The sequence below is a fragment of the Rhea pennata genome, chromosome 3, assembly GCF_028389875.1.
Source record: "Rhea pennata isolate bPtePen1 chromosome 3, bPtePen1.pri, whole genome shotgun sequence".
NCBI lineage: Eukaryota > Metazoa > Chordata > Aves > Rheiformes > Rheidae > Rhea > Rhea pennata.
In genome coordinates, this window is record NC_084665.1 from 16,804,485 (window position 1) to 16,824,834 (window position 20,350).

The following is a 20,350-nucleotide window of genomic DNA, read 5'->3' on the forward strand; positions in this document are numbered from 1 at the left end:
GTGGAAATACTTTGAGAGATTTACTAGTAGTTTAGATGAATTTAGAAAAATCCTCTTTAAGCCAAGAATTTGCTTGCCTATTCTAAAATATAACTATTCTGAAAAGTGTGAAATTGCTGTAGATATTTAACTGCATTATGTGCTTTTTGAGTTCCCATTTCAGGTGCTAACATGTGTTTTCTTGTTACTGTTTAAAGGTCAGATGGCTGGTGATCACACGAGGCTGGAATTCCATAACATAGAGACAGGAATAATAACAGAACGCCGCTACCTGTCTTCTGTGCCTTCTAATTTCATTGGGCATCTACAGAGTCTTACATTTAATGGCATGGCATACATAGACTTATGTAAAAATGGAGACATCGATTACTGTGAGCTAAATGCAAGATTTGGGTTCAGGAATATCATAGCAGACCCTGTAACCTTTAAAACAAAAGCAAGTTATATTGCATTGGCCACACTACAAGCCTATACATCTATGCACCTTTTTTTCCAGTTCAAAACAACCTCTTTGGATGGATTGATACTTTATAACAGTGGGGATGGAAATGATTTCATCGTGGTTGAATTAGTAAAAGGGTATGTATGGAACAGTATAATGAGAAAAATGGTGAATTCAAAATGAGAAATAAAGTTTAGGATACACACCTTTATCTGATTGAAAATAGCTGATTGATTAATGCTTATGCATATTAACCAGATTCTTATGCTTTATTGTGACTTTTTCTTTTAGATGAAACTAGATACCTGAAAAATAAGAAAGTAAATAATAGGTATAACTTCTATAGTAATTAGCCCAAAGAAATGTTAGTTTGTAGTTCTCTTCTTCTGTCTCTACAACATATGTATGTGTTGGCATGTCTAGGGGCTCAATACTTGCCTGAACCTTGGGGTTGGTTCTCAGTGGATGGAAATGAATGGTGATTTCTGTGAATTAAGGTTGTTTCCCCAGTTGACATTCAAGTTTATCTTCTGTTTCACCAGTGACGCTGAAGAGTACAAGGGCATAGACAACGACAGGTGTATTAATTATCACCATCTTTGGTATGTAAAGAAAAAGGAAACTTCCAATTTTTTTCTCTTTGCCTAGGTATTTACACTATGTGTTTGACTTGGGAAATGGTGCAAATCTCATCAAAGGAAGTTCTAATAAACCTCTGAATGACAACCAGTGGCATAATGTGATGATATCCAGGGATACCAACAATCTTCATACTGTAAAGATTGACACTAAAATCACAACACAGAGCACAGCAGGAGCCAGAAACTTAGATCTCAAAAGTAAGTAGAATAATTCCTGTATAACCTACAGCAAGGTGCAGCATAGAATGGAAGACTGAACAAGCCTTACATTTAAAGTACTATTTAATTTTGTAATGCTATATTGAATGTTGTTCTTGCTAATTAATATGTTCACAAGAAATGAAACTTTCTTCATGTTAGTCTTACAATACCAGTTTAGTAGTAGTACCTACAACTCTAAACGTATGAAAATGCTGCATGGATACTACACAGGAAAAAGTAGGAAATGGAAAGGACACAAAGAGTGTAGAACACAAATATCATACCGAAAGATTCTGAAAGATTCCAAAGTAGAACTAAAGGAGCTTAAAAAGATTAGGAAATTGATTGTACATGAGTATAATTTACATAAGTGGAATGCAGAAACCATAGCCCAAGCTTTACAGTAAGAGTACAAAGGCTTTGCAGAACTCATGATCTGCATATTAGAGGGCTGGGGAACATTTTGGCCTGACTCTCACTGTTCAGTATTCCACACAAAACCTAGAGGTTTTTTTTCTTTTTTTTCTTCTTTTTTTTTTTTTTTTTTTTTTGCCTACAATTGAGAAAAACAAATACAGTGCAGTAGTAAATAAATAAATATAAAAATAATAAAAAGTGCAATAAATGCAAATATTGTACAATATCCTGTAAGCAAGGCAAGCTTGTAAGTTAATCTTCTAATGAAGCTGACGGTTACAAATACAAGTTGCCAGCTGTATTAAACCACATATACGTACATATATGTATACACTTACCGAAACATATAGCATAATATAGTTTAGTTGTAGTTTAGTTATAGTTTAGAATGTGATAAGCTTTGACTATAGGTCTAAAACTATTTTTAGAGGCCCAGAGAGATTCTTAAGATCCATTCTTACAAACCAAACTAATATGTATACTTTAAAATAAATAATAGTAATTAGTTGTCAGAGTTCCCATCAGAAGAGCTAAATTGCATCAAAGGAAGATGTCTTTTTGAAAGGATGTATTAGTAGACTTCTTAAAACTTTCCTACCTAGTTAGGCATAAAAGATATATTCTGGTCATATGAAAAAGTATTATGTTTTTTAACATTCTTTATAAAACTTCTTGCTATAAAACCAAAATTTCATAACAGTTAAATAAAATTTAATATTTCAAAAGCCAGAAGGTTCAAAGTAGATATTAATATTCCATCAAGTGCTTGTTCCTTGCTGAATTTTCTTTTAACTGCCTCTGAGTCAGAGATAATGAGCTGACCTTAGTAATTACTTTGGATTTTGTGATATTTCACGTATTTGCTTCACTTTAAAGTGCTATTAAGATTGAAAGAAAGACTGTAAAAACTGTATCTTGAAATGTCATAAGTTTTAGTAAGAACCTCTTTATCAAAGATGCTTGGTTTATGAATTCAAGTTTTTTGGAGGGCTCGTGCTCCTTTCTCAGAATTGTATTTGAAAATTGTGCTGTGTTCTTTCTCATTTGTACCTTCTTGTAAATATAGTCAATGGTTTTTAAGACATTATATTTCATAATTATTTTTGTTGCTTGAAAGAAAACATACACCTTGTTCTTTCGTAGTTATGCTATTTTTGCAATACTAGATGGATGTGTATGTATGTGTTTGTATTTAATCTGTTTTTGTCAGCAGATTAATTAAACAGGAGTAGGAAAAATAATCCTCTTAAGAACTGATAACTGAATTATCACAGTCATTTTAATCTAAATCTTTCTCAAACAGAACATAGTGTTTTGGTATGTTGATTTATGAAAAAAAAAATGTTTAGGAAAAAAGTGCCTAACAGAGGCACTAGAGGGCACTGTTATTTCATGAAATGTACTACCTTAGTACATTCATCGAGAAATCTCACCAGTTAGGATAACCTATAAAATCTAGCATTCCTTTGTTTTCTTCACTTTGAAAATCCAACTTTTGCTTTACTCTATTGAAGTAAAAATGTATCCATAGCTGGTACATTTTCTAACCTTGAATTCCACTGGAAAAAAACACTGAAGTGCATGAAAAAACACAGTGAAATTTGAAACGAGGAAGGTGACTTATATTAGATGCTGACTTGCTGTAATTCACCATCCAGGAAATATGGCTAGTAAAAGAATAACAAGGCTGACACATTCAGTGCAGTAATATAAAGTAAACACCTTCCTCAAACAGTTCTATTGTACACAGGTCCTCAGCCTCTGTCTTCACATAGTAGTAGGTTTCATTTTTAATTTTTAAGGTGTTCTGCGATATTTTGTTTGACCAGCTCTTTTTAAATACGGCATCACATACATTAAGAGATTTTATGCAGTTTTGGTGGGGGGAGGGTTGTTTCAAGCTGATATCTTCTAGTCAGCAGGCAAAAAAGCAGGAAAGATCGCATTTCATTATTTTTTCTTCTTCCTTTATATTCAGTCGAATTTCTTTCCTGTAGCTTACTCTTTTTTTTCTATTTTATGCTGGTTACATATGGTGACACATCTCAGTTATGCTATAAACACTCTGTGTACTTTACTGATATGAGTAGCCCTAGTTAATTCATTGTCCTGTAGCATTTTAGCCATAGCAAGCTAGCAAATTTAAAAATGTAGTTCCTACTACTGATACCAATAATTCCATTTAATCGAAGATAGGATTTGTTGAAATAAAAGTGTATACAGATAATACAGAATCTCTGTAGCTTTTCTCAGCAATTGTAGAGTTGCCAGTTTTTAAGTGCTGAAATCCAAGATAACGTGAAAAATAAATCACGTTATTGGTGGGGTACAGTTTGCACTGTAGATCTCTGAGATGGCAGTTGTCTGGGAAAGCAGACAATTGGGAGAAAATTTCCAATATACTTTTCTTTTTGGGTGTAGGATTTGGCTAAATAACATAGAAAATGCGTTGTTATAGGGGTGGGTTCTCTGTATAGCCTGTTGTACAAAGTCAGTGGACTGGAGAGAGTACCTGTGGAAACAGTTGTATTAAATTCTCCAATGTAGTTATTGCTCTTATTTGCTAGATAACCAAATAAATCATAAAATGGAGAGAAAGAAATAACCAAATGAAAGCAGACATGTTATTTTTCCTGGCAGAGAAAATTAGCAAAGTGTGCAGCTTCCAACAGACAACCCGTGGAGATAAATGAGTCTCAACAATAGACGCAAGGCAGTTCAAGCCTGCCAACCTGCAGTTACACAGCAGATTTTCTTTCTTGTATTTCATGAACAGATTCTCCATCCTGCTTTCAGTGTAGCTCAGATGGTTAGTGCGGCTATAATTCAACCTCTTTGAGACCTGCCTTGTTGGTAGGAGAACATAGTTGTCTTTGCTTGCTGTACTTGACAGTGTGCTCTTACGGTCTGATGTGTCCAAATAAACTTGAAGGGCCACAAAAATGCAAGTGTAGATGCAGTTTGTCTCATGTGTTGTTGTTCCTCACTGTTGCCACAGAAAAGAAGTCTTCTTCATTCAGTTGTAGGTATTATAGCATCTGTAATCTCTCTTCTGTCTCCAGACTTTCTTTCTGCACTGTGGGAAATTGGAGTTCCATCAGAAACCTTTTTGAAAAATATTTAAAAATGCATGAACTGTTTTAGAGGAGAAGCATCTTCAAGCATGACTTTATATCTACTTTTCCACCTAGGGTTTAATCTTACTTTTACTTTTCTCCTAGTACGCGGCACTGTTTAAACTCCAAAGTAACTTTCAACCCATTTTGTTTAAACAACAAACAAAAACCTACAAAACCCCACCCAGGATGACTATCCTACTGAAAATTCTGATATTTTAACATTTAATAATAAATTGGGATGAAAAATAAAATTGGCACACTTTTTCAACAAATGAAAAGTTAAGAAATGTTGTTAAGTTATTTTAGATTTAACAGTAAATAATTATGAACTTTTCTAGGAGGCAATAGTTTGGGTACTTCGTTATCCCATGCTATTTTAAACTTTCCAGCTAAAATTTATCCTCCAGGAGGAACTGCAAACGCGGGACTTCCGTTTGTAGGAGATAGGGCTCAGCAGTGAAGACTAGTCTGTGGAGGAGAATAGGAGCATAAGACTCAGACTGTAAAACTTCTGAGGTATCACAGCATCTCATTCAACTATTCCTGATAGTAAAATATTTTGGTTTAGTCTTACAGAGCATCCCCATTACAAGAAATTCTTTTGATTTGCCTCATACACGATAAAATACTCTTGCAAAGAAAATCATAATTTTGATTTGGTGTTGTCTTTTCTTTTTAAAAAAGTAACGCTGCATGTATGATTTGATTTCTGCTGTCTTTGCAGCATTTCACATATTTTAAGAGGTGCTTTTCTGAAATGTACATGCATACTTTAAACTTCTCTCTCTCTGTTACTCCCTTCCATATAACTTTCCCAAATGTCCATTTTTTTAGACTCCTCTGCAAGTTACATGTTATTCCTGTGCCATTATATTACTTTATCCTCAAAAGAAGCTGTGCATGTTAGAGCCTATCCCAGAAAGTTCCTTCCTTGTATTTAAAATTCCTATCTGACTCTCCTGTGGTTTGTTTTACTTTTCTTTTAATTCTGTAGTTCTTCTCTGGCCTACAGCTTCCTCTGTCCCTTCATGAGCTATGGCTGCTATTGCTGTATATATTTGCCTTCTCATTTGCCCTTTTCTCCAATATGGAAACAGCCTAGTTTGAAGCATCTGAAAGAAGTCAAATTTCACAAATGCCCTAAAATATTCCTTTTCCAAAGTACTTAAAGACTTACTTGGCAATTAAATCATCCGTGTAAAATTTCTGTTTTATTTAATAAATTATGAGTAGATCTACTGACCTGGCTTATGATGATTGGTAATAGTAACTTCATCTCTTAATGTTTAATTTGCTTCTTGAAGTATGTTATTCATGCCATGCAAAAATGAGCTAACTTAGTCTTGTTCATAAAGAAGATTTCTTGCTACAGCAGTGCAAATTGAAAGATTTCAATTTTCTGCAATGTTTGCCTCTGTTATTTTATGTGAAGCCCATTATTATTATTGCTATATTATCTCTACATCACAAAGTCTCTGTCAGTGGTGATGCTTCTTCATAGTTCTTCCAAGAAACAAAACTTTGAGAAGCACAGAACAATATTTATATAAGAATACAAATTTGTACAAATGAACAAGTATTAAAGGTTGAATTTCTCAAATAAACATGCATAAGTTTATTGTAATGACCTTGCCAGTGGGCTGTGAGTTCTTCATGCAGAAGTAACATTCTGTTCCCAATACCAAATTCCAAATACTGTCACCAGTAAATATATCTTCATAATATGACTTGGTGGAATAGACAATTGCAAATCCAGCTACGGTCTTCCTAATAGTGTTGAGAAAGTGGACTTTACAAAAAATACAGGATTTAAAGATGAGAGTTGTTCTTTGAGACATCCTGTGTAGCAAATACATGTGGGTAGGTTAACAGTAATCAAGATGATGCTTAGACAATGTGGTCTAATGCAAATTCTTTCATCCTCCTTTCTTTGCAACCTTTTGCATATTGCTTCTAAATAGCTACATGTTGTCTATCAGGCTGTGTAGATAATTTTGGCAGGGCTAAACATTTAGAAATTGTATCCAGATTTCCAAAATTATGAGATGGAAAAAAAAAATTATCTCAGTACCTCCAGATTGCATAAAAAATTTAAAAGATAACTGTGGTGTTTGTGATGAACTCTATGCAGTCAACACCATTGCAGTAGTTTTTAAGGTCGCTCCTTGGTGAGAGAAACATTTTACTTTCTTCTGCTTCTTGTCTCCTACTCTACACTCTCTCTCGCACACATACATATATCTGTATTTGCCATACATATATCTATATATTGCTATATGTCTATACAGCTGTTTGGCTTACAGAATATTAACATAGTTCATTGTGGAGTTTCTTTCAAATCCTGGAATAATAAGTAAAGATTATATTTAAACTAAGATAAGAAACATTTATTCTCTTAAAACATGTTTACAAAATTTGGATATTTATCTAAAACACTCTATTAACTTCTGGGAATTTTAAGCAGGTCATAGTCTGAACAGAAAAAATGATAATTTTGTCTCTGGTTGTATTTGTGCATGCTACACTGTTCATTCCTCTCTGAGACATGTTCTTTGAACTTGCTTCTAGTATACTCCTGAGAATCATGTCCTAAACTTGTTTTCAGAATGTTGCCATGGGTATAGTATAGCTATTTTAACAAATCTTGGGATGATGACTGAGCAATCCTTGTTGCAAAAGAGCCAATTCATTTAATGTCCTTCAGAGTCTGAAAATGATTGTCTGGATTGAGAGATTGATAATATAACATAAAATGTTTCCCTTCTCCAAATCTACATTCAAAATGAGATTTTTTTAACCTTGTTAGCTTCTCAGTGGGTTTATGTGGAAAGTCTTGCATGAGGTACAAGCTAGGGGATGAGTTTTGCAGATGCTGCTTATTCCTGAGGTCTGGCCTATCTGTTGGAAAGAAGAATCACCACTTTCACATTTTGAAAACCAGCTCTGCTAACAGTGTATATTGGATATTGTAACAGAGATCGGGCAAATGATTATAGAAAAATGTCACTAGGAAGGGAAATTTGAATACACTGTAGCATGAAAATCCCTGCTTCATTAGATTTTGTCTGTTCTTCAGGTGTATACAATGTACAAAAGTGGTGAGAACAGGAGAGAAATGAAGGATATTTGATATGCTTGAATGCCTCAGCTCTTCACCACAGCCATCCCCCTCAGATATAAAGTAATTGGCATAGCATCAATTCTGTGGGAGATGGATTACCGTGCACATTTATATGGCAATTAGATTTTATTATTTACCATTTAACATGCATCACCAACTTGCCTCACAGTGCATTGGGCAAGCAGACTGCTTTGGATTTAAATCTGTTTAATCTTTTTCAATGCTGGTGCCTCCCATTTATTTTTCTCAAAAAATTAAAGAGAAATGCAGTGACTGGATTTTTTTCTCATTTAAGAATACATGTGATTTGAGAACTTGATTTATACTTCCTGGGGAAGCGGTAGATTTTAATCTGAATCATTTTAGGAGAAATTTGGGGGAATGCTTAGACTTAATGACTTACCCTTACGGTTTCTACTTTTGTCTACTGAAAACTCAACTGCTAAGGACATTCTCACTCCCAGTTCTATCAGAGTTTTACTTGCTTCTCTTTTAAGTCTAATTTAACAAGATTGTACTTGCTTGTGAAACATAAGTATGAAGCATGTTATTCATTGCGCAGGTTTGAACAGGGCCAAAAAATGTAAAAAATGAAAGCTGAGATACCAGCTGAAGGCAAAGCTAAGATACATAGTAGTGCATGGTATAACAATAAGATGAGAAGAATAGTTTGTAGACAGAAACATGGTTGTACCAGGTGTGTAATCTACAGTGCAGAGGTCATGAGTAGCCTGATGTGATCAGGAGACTTGGAGAAAGGTAGAGCATAAGGTCTATCTCCAGGGTGAACTGTCATAGAAATTTGTGGCAAGAGTGTCTGCAAGATGCTCTTTCTTGGTGTGCCCATCAATGAACTGTCAATAGTGCTGCCTTCATTTTCACTGCCTTCTTGTCTGTCAGTGTGGATGAGGGCCCAGTGCCACAATTAAATAGTAAAAAGAATAAGCAACATCAGTCAATGAAGTAAATATCATCAGAGTTGATAAATCTCTTGGAAAATAGCTGCAATATGTCCTATACACCAATAACAATGACTAAAAAATACCCACAGGACTAACAACATGAGTTCTTTTTTTTCCTAATAAAGTTTTTAGGCAAGATATGGGAGGCACAGTAAAGTTGGGCAGAAAAAAATCAGTTTCTATATTTCTTCCCAAAAGAGTGACTTGCTAACTGATAGAAGGTTGGTGTTTTCATCTCTCTTCCTTTCTTTAAATATAATCTCTTCACCTTTGTTGTTTAGCAGTACAGTCAGCATGGAAGAGGTATGGCAGCACCTGTCACATGATACAACAGGAAAAGTGAATTAGCTGCCATTTCCCTTCCTTGCTTCTTAATTAAAGGCAATCTAGAACTGATGGTGTTTGTCCTTCCATCAGGCAAAATATTTGAAAAAATCTATTTTTATGCAAAAAAATCTCATCAAAAGCAAAAGATTTCAAACACAAAACAATACTGAAGTTGCAGAATGGATTTTTTGAAGTGAACAAATGGGCCTAAGTCCCAAGGCTACATGTTCGTATCTTCTCTCAAGTCCCTTGCATAGTAGTAGACAAAATTGAGTCATGCTTGGTTCTAGCACCAAACAGCCTTGTGAATGTGCAGCAAGTGCATACTCCCTACTGAAAAAGGAGATTTAAAAAGCCATATGCTGGAGCGTATGTGCTGCAGAAACTGTGTAGAAGCATAAAGCAAATCTTTGTCAATTGTCCTTAGATTTATTATTTGGGTTATGATCACAGTGGGCTTTTTGACTTAATCAGAAAAGAAGAATTATGTTTCATCAGTATTTTTTTAAGTATCAGAAACTAGATTTTTTGACAAGGAACAAAAAATAAACTTTTTTTGTCATGAATAATGAAAGTGGGAGAGAGAGACTCAAGAATTGCTACTCATCTGCTATTTAGAATGTGCATTTACAAAGCTTGAGCTTCAAATGCTTGTTCTTCTCATTCAGAGGAGAGTTGTGGGATCTGGCTGTCCAGCATTCCTCTGACTCTCCTAGTGCCCTAAGCCTTTAGCTATTTTAAAGTGGGCAACGGTCCTTTCCTTATTCTGGTCAAGAGATTCTGTTGTGAACGCAGGAAGTCTTCCTAATTCAATTGGGAATTTTTGGGCAGTCATACATTTCATGGAAATCTTTTCAAGAAGGTTTCATAGCAGTGCTGCTGGCAGCTAACAATACAAAAGTTAATCTGCTCTGGCTGTAGAAGCAATTTCCTTTCCCTTCTGTTTTTATCCTCAATCCCTTTTGTGAAGTATTGAAACCCCACATTTGAAAGCAAAATACTTTACCACTCTGCTGTGCCTATTATACAAAGTAGATGTACGTTAGAGTGAGGAGAAGGTCATTAAGGGCAAGTAAGCTCCTGCATCTCGTTGAATGACAAAGGCAGCCATGTGCCTACCTGACATTTGCATTTGTCACAATATTCCCATATTCAAGATAGGGATATTATCTCTGTATTGTGTTTAAGTCAGTGCATATTCAGGCTGTGTGAGTCTGATTTATTTTTACCTTTCAGTTGCCTCAAATATAACATGACTGTGTGAGACTTACGTTGAGTTCCAGCTAGCATGTAATTGAGCAATTATTAAGGCACTACAAAATTATTTCTATTGATCTTGTAACAGCAAATAATCTGTTTTATGAAGGACTTGAAGGAAGTGGGGTTTTTTTCTTTTGAGATTAGGCTTTCTCTGTGGTATTTCTCAGTCTTTGCAGTCTTCATTCCTCTTTGCCTGCCTAAGGGAAGGAGCTGTTATATGCTTGATCATTTTGAAATAGGGTATTTGGAAAAAAGTGTGCCTGACGCCTCAACATCACCAGAGCCAGATGTTCTTTTGTTTTTTTCTGTATGTCATCTAAAGGAATTGCAGAGATGCATGTTGTACTTCCAGAACCCACCATGTAATGCCAGGGCTATCCACCCCTTTCTTGAGGAGCCAGTCTAGTACAGTGTGGAACCGTTCCTGTTCCTCGCCATAGCAGTGGTTCTGTACAATGTGTCATTAGAAACAAGAAAGAGAAACTTGTTTCTATAATGAGGGAGAAGAAATGAAGAGACGGTCTGCAAGTACAATTGCTAGTAGCAGCACAAAAGATAAAGGGAGAGAATGTCCACTTTTAGAGAGAGTGGTTGATATATAGGTTCTTTTATGCAGCGCCATATAAAAACGCTCCAGGGATGTCTTTATAGATTACAAAAAAGCCAAAGCACAATTCTTTCAACAGTTTTATTTCCTGCTTTTTATTTTTTCTTTTAACATGGAACCATATTTGAATGAATAGTACTGTTACATTTCAAGAAATAAACACCCCTTTCATAAAAACAAAAACAAAAGCAACCCCCTGCCCCAGATTTTAGAGAATAAAATAGCCTATTCAGACTATTTATTCCCTGAGCACTTTTTACATGCTGCTGGTACCATTATAAACACATGACTAATAATTCCCTCTCTACTAGTAATTTGAAGACAGTGGTAATCATTGAATTAAACAGTTTTTGCCTCCTAATATATATCACTTAAGAATCCTTGGTTGAGGACACAAATCAGAAAAGGAGGAAAGTGTGAGGGGTGATGTGTCAGCCATGACAGGAATGCCGAATAAGAAGTTCTTTCTGCTACTTATGCAAGAAAAAGAAATAAACAGAACAGCATCTTTGATTTTTATTTTATATTTCTTTGCTTTAGCATTCACTAAGTTCTTATTCTGAAGAAATACAGAAATTCAGGGTAAATAAGATACACAAGAAGGGATTACTCCTACAAGTTTTTAGAGTGTGCAACATCCCCTGAAGCTATTGGGAAATATGCAGTAGTAAAGTCACACTACTCTTTTAGTAGAAATGGAGAAAAACTTTACATTTTCTGAACACCCTACTAGTAGAGGTTCAATATACAAGTATTTTCATTTACAACATATTTTACAATTCTGTCCTATTTGAAGTTGTGATGGATTGAGTTTTATAGGAAGCCAGTTCTCCATTGTGATGAGCATGGACATGAGGCATGATAAAAGATTAATTGAAACAGAAATATATTTGATGGCAGGTATGAAAAAATAAACAAGTAATTTAATTTAAAAAAAAATCGATGAGTTATACCTCCAAAGCCTGTCCTTCAGTAAAGATGTGTCCATAGGAGTGTACGTTTTTATGTTATCAGCAGCGAATTCAAACCATATGTGATATTAAATCTGGAAAAAGTTCAGCCAGTAGTGTAAAGAAATGCTTATACATACATTTTTTTTAAAGGTGAAGCCAAACTATGTTTTAGACAGTATGTTCATTCGTAAGCTATACATTAGAGATAGTGGAAAAGCAGAATTCAAGTTATTTTGAATATCAAAATAGTTCAAATTTTACTATGGAAAATGTTGGTTCTGTGGAAACTGTGTCTTCAATAGTATATAAAGATCAATTTTAGGTAGGAATAAGTAGTGTGAAGGAAGAGTAAGTAAACAACAGAGATACAGTTTATGCATAGATTCTACTTAATATATGATACATCTCTGTATGTGATACCTAATTGAAAATATTCCAGTCAATTTTTTCAGGAACATGTATTCTGAATTCATTTTCTTATAGTGCTGTAGTGACCTGGCCTTCTACTCACTATTTTCCATAATTGACAATTGATGATACTGTCTATAGCAATCTCAATATACTTGAGGCATAGATCTGAGGAATTATCAGGGAATCAGTTTGAAAGTTTGCAGCTTTTAAAGGTTTTAACCAGTCAAAGGATAAAAATGATTCTGCTGGAGAATATACATGGTGAGAGATTTAAAAAGAGATTGTGCATGTGTCAGAGAGAATATAACAAATGTAACCTTTTTAGCAAAAGTATGATTTTTGTTGTGTTGTTTTCTGAAGTTTGCTTCTTTCAAGTCTGTTGCAATCTATTAAGAGGAATTGTCTTTATATTCTAATCTGATAATAACTGAAAGAACAGTACTTCAGGAAAACTTGAAGGGCTTTATTTTCTACATGTTCCGCATGAGTAAAAGATGAAGAACCTTTATTATGAGACAAGAGGTTTTACTTTTTTTTCCAGTACAGCTGGTCGAGAAGTACAGAAATTTTTCTAATGTGAATGAATTATGCCCTATTTGTAGGAACATATGGATCACTTTGTATTAATTTACTGTATCTAGTAGCTTGCTTAAAAGATTTATACAATACCCTAAAGCTCTAGAGAAAAGCAATATCTATTTTTCAAATTAATTGTTTACATGGAATGGGGAAAGCATGGGATTTCTTAGTATATGATGCTATAATGGTTTGTTGCTAATGTTTTTTGCTGGATGGCTTATAAGATTAAGAATATGCATGTTTCTAAGCTTTTTATCTCCACCTCAGTAATTCAGATATAGTTGAGGTTTAGGACTGGTGTGCAGCAACTAAAAATTTTTCGCAGTCTGATAGACATTGGTTCGTTTCAGGCCATTTCCTTGCAGGCAAACTGCATAGCGTCACGAACATCACCGAACTGCACTCCCTTGCAAACAGGGGAGTATGCCAAGAGAGCCAGTAAAGGTGTGACTGCAGTTTATACTGATAAGTGCCAGATTAAAATTAGCCACTTACAGTACTGATAATAGCGAGTACATTCTGAGTCCTGTAGCAATAAAATGTCCCTACAAAGCTCAGTAAATGTTTAGGCAGCCAGCAATGTTGTGTTTGAGATGAAGCAGGCACGCTGTTTGGTACATCACATGGCCTAGGCTCCCCTGTCACCCAGTGAGGGACATACTGGGAAGCACAAAGTGGTGCGTAACGTGGTATATTCAGATTGTCTATTGCAAATTTCTGCCAGCACACATCATACGGTCAGTCAGCATCTAGTGCATAGGCAGAGCAGAAGTTTTGTCATTGGGTGATGCTTGAGAGTCTGATGCCTTCCTTCAACAGTTCAGCACTTCCCAGAAGTTCAGATGGTTTCTGCCTTCGTCCCCAGAGGAGCTTGCCTGCAAGCAGGCTCAGGGCATTCCCACCACCGCTTCCTAAAAGGCTGCTTTTTCTGAGTTTAAGGATAGGAGAGCAGGGCAGTAAATTCATTCAAGATGTAGGGAAACATGGTTTTGAGCCTTTCTGTCTATGACTAAAGGAATCTAATGCATCTCACCTGCCAGGGGAGTGACTAATGCCTTTTAGCTAGAGCATGCTTTCCCTGTCTGCAAATGTCAGACTTTTTTTCTGCAGTATGGCTTCAGCAACAGGTGTGGAAAGCACTGAATTAAGCCTATATGCTAACACTTAAGGCACACCTTAGGGAAGTAAGTTATGTTGATTTGAAATGCCTTCAGGTAGAGGTTCAGTGTTCTGTCTGCCAAAGACACCAGATGTGTGGGAAAAAAAGCACAACCTGAATTATTTTAAAACAGAAAGAGTTCTTTCCTCTACATTTAAGAGAAAAGTCAAAGGTGCGTAAGTTCAAGGTATCGTCAGACCTATGAATAACTTGAAGGGAGGAAAGCACTAGCTGGCAGCACTAAGCTGCTTGAGCTTCATCAAAGAAAGTTGTGGTGTATCTGTTGTCAGATGTATTTTTGACAATAAAAGTCTGTTTGCTCAGTGTTCAGTTTGCCATTATAAAGGCATCTAACTCCACCTGTTTCCGCATGACTAACATAAGGTATTGAATTTTTTGGTGAAGAGTCAATCTTTTCGCTGCTTAACAAATCTGTTCGAAATTTCCTTTTTGGGTGGATCCCTAAGCCCTTTATTTCTTGGCCTGCCTTTAAATCGATGATTCTGGGTATGTGGACAAATGATCTTAGTGCTCTGCTTCTTGTCTTTTCACTCAGTGTGCCAGATTCATAATCAGGATGATCTGGGGTCGGGATCCCAGGGTACGTTGTGACATGCTCCGCTGCTAGATGCTTGACTAGATGCAGATTCCGTCGTTGAATCCTAATCTGTGAAATAGATACATGTTTCCTGTATATGGGAGCTGAGCATAGGAAAAAATATAGTCCTGCTATGTCTTTTTACATCATATATGCTGATAGTACTTTCTTTCACATGTATTTTGATTTAAATAATAAGGTAATGCCTCTGGGATATTCCAGGCAGTGCAACGAAAAATTGGTATCAGAATGGAACTCCAGCAGTGTTCAGACAATTGTTTAATCAGGAGTTCTGCTAGCCAACACCTACAAAACCTTTTATTTCTTTCTCATTAAGAAAAGCATATGCTTAGTCCTCTCATGCAAACTTATCTAATGGGTTGTTTTTGCAGTATCCAGAAAATCACTGAATTAAATTTTCTTGGACCAAGGTAGGACCAAGGTCCTAAAACTTCTGAAGGCTTACTCATGTCTCAGAGAGACATTGAAGAAGGTCTCTGAAATATCTGTCATTGAGGCTGCAAAGGCCAGAAGATCAAACAGGTCAAAGATTTTACAGCTCTCTTTTCTGTAGCTAATATTTATTTCTGCTTAACAGGTGATTTGTATATTGGAGGAGTGGCCAAAGAAATGTATAAATCCTTGCCAAAACTGGTGCATGCAAAGGAAGGATTTCAAGGCTGTCTTGCATCAGTTGACTTGAATGGACGGCTCCCAGATCTAATCTCAGATGCTCTCTTCTGCAATGGGCAAATAGAAAGAGGATGTGAAGGTATTAAATATGCAGATATTCTTATATCTCATTGTGCAGATATTGAGTCTTGTTGATATGTACACTTACCTTCTTTAACTGATCTGAGCTCAACCTTCCTTGTAAAAGGACTGCAAATGCATTAGTACTATGGAGATAAATATGTACCTACCCTACAGCACACAGATTAATCTGAGAAAAGAGTGGCAAGATATTTTGCAGGTATTTTGTTTACTTTTGGCATATTTTAATTAATGATAGAAACAATAACAATTATCTTCAATAGAGTCCTTTATATCTTCATAACCCTTAGACATCAGCTAATGTTAATGCCATTTTTAAAGCAGACATTTTGAGTTTATAAATTCTAGGCAAATTTATGATACTATTTAAGATCAATCTTCACTCCAAATCTTTTCTGTATTTTGTGTTCATTCCTGAGATTTGTATAGTCACAAGCCTTCCTATCTGAAATCAGTAATAGCGAAAATGTTTTATCTCATGTTGTGTATGTCTTTATTGAGTCAGCTGGAATATCATGGGATGTAAATCAGGTCAGAATTAGAAGAGATGTATTTAGTGTATTTATAATTCAGAGGTATCAATCTAGCTATTTTTTTGTATTGTAGTTTAATCCCAGATTATTTTTACTTTGATTTATTGGATAGTTTAAATCAGTTCTCTGTCCCTGCTTTTGTATTTTATTCACATCATTCCGAATTTTGTGTCTTTGTTAAATTTTATGTTTTCTCTTTCCTCAAGTACCATTCTCTGCTGGACAGAAAATGTATAAATAATATTGTAGAATCTCATGTTAGAGTCTTGGTGATTTTGACATCAAATTTGCTTTGTTTGCAAATAGACATAAAAAAAAAAATCCAAGTATGTTTTCCTCACGTTTCACCAGATAAAACTTTCTGGCCTATAAATTTTATCTTTTCTTTGACTATGCCTGCAGTAAATTTGTGCAGATAAAATTTACTCATTCTTTACCTAGAATTTAGTTAACAATTTAAATTCTGTTGCTGAAGCATACAAACATGCAAAACCCACAACTTATTTAGCCTTAGCTTTAGCATCTATGTATTTCTATCAGGAACAGTAAACTATGTTTAAATTGGATGTCATCAAGATTAGAAAATCAGATTCTGCATTCTGAATGATGTTAGCAAGTTACATGTGTACATTGTCCCCTTAGAGAGTGAATGTACACTTTAATTCCATTATGCATTTCATAGCTTCTTTTGAAATTATGTAATTTTCTAAATGAGTTTTATGTAGTTCAAAGAAATATTGCCATAGGCTTAGAATTGAAGTTCACCTTGTAAAGCAGTGGCACAACTCAACTATTAGTGGATTTAAAAAAGCTACCAACAACTTGAGAAAGGTGCTACAAATGTCCCCTTCGGTGGAGAGTCAGCTTTTTCCAACACCAAAATCAGCTAACACAAACAAAACTGATAAACCAGGTGTGCTACCTGGCCTCATCAAAAGTGCCCACAGAAATGCACCTTTGACAACATGGGCTGAAAAATCCCCTTCCAGCTCTTTTGCTTAACCCTCACTGGCTAACTTCCACCTCACTTGCAAAGGCAAGGCTGCTGCAGGGCTCTCCCTCACCCATTCAGTGGTCTGTTGTCGGCAGGCCACAGATCAGAGCTTTAAAAGAGCCTCTGACACCCAACGTATGATTTAAGTCACTTGCAAATTTAGCTGCCTTGTAGGAATCTCTTGCATGCTTCAGGCTGCCCACAGTTCTGCTGCTGTGTGTGTGCAGGGCAAGCCCCCGTCCTTTAAGAGGGAGCAGTTACTTACCTGTCTCATGCTCAGTCCTGCCGAGATATGTGTGCTGTGCTACATCCCCTGAGGTGTCTGCTCCCAAGAGCTCAGAGCACCTGCTAGCAGAAGTAATTGAAAATCCAGAAATATTGGTCACAGCCACTCTCATTTACCAGTGGGCAGATGTGTTTTGTTAATACACTGGCCTGTGCTAGAGTTTTTCCCAGAGAAATGAGACCCTTGGGTCTCCTGGTTCTTTGAGGATTGAATTCCCCACCCTTCAGGTATAACCAAGCTGGAGTGAAAACTCTTTTCCTTCTTCCATCAAAGTAAAGCCATGATGTACTACTAATTGTTTTCATCTGCTAGGACTTGGTTCTTAAAACATTAATATTTGTCAATAACTTTACTATCATAAATGCATGCTAAAAATTCTTTATTTGGACCATTTGTTGCACACCCCCACACAGGATTGGGATGGCAGCTTCTAAGGTTTACATTTGGAAGGCTCAGCCACAGGCAGATATCTGTGTTCTGTATCATTCTGAGTGTTGAATAAGATTTACTCTTGGCTGAATCCACCTTGTTGACAAATTTTCAATGGATAGAGTAGATAGAAACTAACAGCTAAAATTATAAATGTGCTAACTAGTTCTTTAAATTGTTAACAGCCAACCCTAGAACTAAACAGTAAGAGTCAGTTCTGTTTTTCCTTAGTTGAAGCCACTGTGATTTCTCCATATGCCTTAAATAAAACAGAGTTACAGAAATTGCAGAATCATAGAAAATAGTTCTAATATGTTAGGAAAATAATACAAGGTCTGCATGTACATACATATATCTGTAATATATATACTAAATATGAACTATATAAAAAGTTTCAAAGTGTTTATTAATGTACATGAAAATTATTGGTGGTGAGATGGAATCTGTCATATTTAGCAAATACTGTACATGCTACCTAATAAAATGCTTTTTGTGTAATATGTGTATAGCATATAAGTCCTCACATTACACAAGTATGAATAAGAGGCTAAAGTCAGTAAATTCAGAAATCTGCTGTGAAGATTGAATAATTTAGAATATTTAAATAGAATATGAATCAAAAGGTGAGTGCTTGACAGAATATATGATAATGTTTTACTAAATAGCTTGGTTCGGTAGTATATATAGGAAAATATGAACCTGTTATGTTAGGTATTATAATGTTTACTGACATTAAATAGCCCTCCTCTGTTCTTTAAAAAAAGGCTATTTTTATTAAAATAAGTTCTTGTTCACTCTTAAGTTGGTCATGATGGCAATGGCAATTTTTGAAAAATGACTGATAGAGATAAGGCAAAAATGCTAAGAATGAGCTTTCTAAAAAGCAGTCCCCTCTGTTTTTTTTAAAAAAATGCAATTTTTTTTCCATGTACATGTGTTTTAACATGCACTTTTTAATGTGCTTACAGGGTCCTTACAGTTTCTGTACTTTACGTCCTTGTGACTTTTGCTCTACTTTTGCAAAGATGAGGAAATTTAACATTGCATAACTGAAGTGTAAATAAATGCATGAATATATAACATTTAAACACCTACAGATATTTTCACTTCATCTTGGTAAAGTTTCCGAGTAGCAGAATCTGGCGAGAAAAAAATCTAAGTGTCTTGTCAGCTCTGGAATTCTGTCATTATAGTTTCCAGCTCAGAGAAAGAATGATGTAATGCCCAAATGTTTAAAATGGAACTTGAGCTCAAAACTCCTAAGAAAACAAAAGTGCAATCTTATGTGTGCCTACGCAGTCAAATTGGTTTAATCTATCAGTTGTGGATATTATTTTTGTTATTATTATTTGTACAGGAGAAAACATAGCAGTCAGTAGTTTTGCCTAAACAGTGTTGCAGTTAACACTGTCCTCTATTCTTAATCACACAAGTGACCCCTAGGCCCTAGTCCAGTGGGATGCTCAAGTGTCTCATTTAAAGCAAGTAACTAGCCCAATGGCTAGCGTGGCTTGCATCATATTCCTTTGGATTCCTGTAAAATACTGCCAAACCAAAAGAGCATCCTACACTGAGATCTTTGGAGGAGCTGTAAATGGACGGAAGGGTTAAGTGGATCTTTCTCTCCAGAATGCTTTAGATTTTAATGATCTTTGGACCAATTGTTCCTTGTCATCAGTGACTAGCAGTGGAAGTTTCAAATGGATGTGTATGTCTTCTCTGAAGTACTTAGGAGAATTTTACAATCCTGGAACCAAATTTTTCCTTGTAGTGTGTAGTGTCAGGGGCAGATCCAAGCACATGAGCTCATGAAGATCTCTGTTTCATGAGCTGTATCTCAATCTTCACTCACTAGTTGCAAAGGAAAGGCTAGGAAAAAGGAAGACCAGAGAGGATGATGGTGCTAATTATTCTTGAATTCAGTATATGTGAACATGACATGGCTTGGCAGGATTCAGCCATGTGCTTACTTTGCTAATGCATTCATATCTATCTGAGAAAAGAAAAGAGAAAAAATTTTGATTTTATTTCATTATATGTCATCAGCTCAATTAGCCATTATATTTGTAGTATAACACTGGCAAATTACGGCTTTCTTGTTTTTGGCTTGCCTGAAGATTTATGGCTATTAGCATTAATTTGTTTGCATTATATGGCATTTCTTTCTCTCTTTAACAGCAGCATGCACTTTACTCTGAATGTTTTTTCTGTGTTTGCTGCCATTTCAATATTGCTTACTAACATTTAATATATTTTGCTTTTTTTATTTTGCTGACAAAGTTGCATTGATGAAAGCTGATTTGCAAGGTAGATAGACCTGTATGTATTAAACAAGACTGAAACCCGCAATGCACAGTTGGATTTTTACAATAAATGTTTTATACCTTTCAGAATCAATAGGTGTTATTTTATTTCAGATTTTGTCTTTCACACCCCTAAAACAATGTGATATATAAACCTTCATATTACAGCATAGTTTGCATAAAGGCTTTCAGTCTTGAGTATGTTTGTATAGTGGTTGCTTTAGTGCTTTGATC

General features: G+C 35.5%; 1 protein-coding gene across 3 annotated transcripts in view; it reads left to right on the plus strand.

The window, feature by feature from the left end:
• Nucleotides 1–20,350, plus strand: part of LOC134138276 (neurexin-1) — a 463,858-nt gene that overhangs the window by 99,233 nt on the left and 344,275 nt on the right. For all 3 annotated transcript variants that reach the window (XM_062571701.1, XM_062571700.1, XM_062571702.1), the window contains 3 exons: nt 198–579; nt 1,091–1,281; nt 15,396–15,569. In XM_062571701.1, coding sequence (XP_062427685.1) covers nt 198–579; nt 1,091–1,281; nt 15,396–15,569 — 747 coding nt within the window. The remainder of the gene's footprint in view (nt 1–197; nt 580–1,090; nt 1,282–15,395; nt 15,570–20,350) is intronic.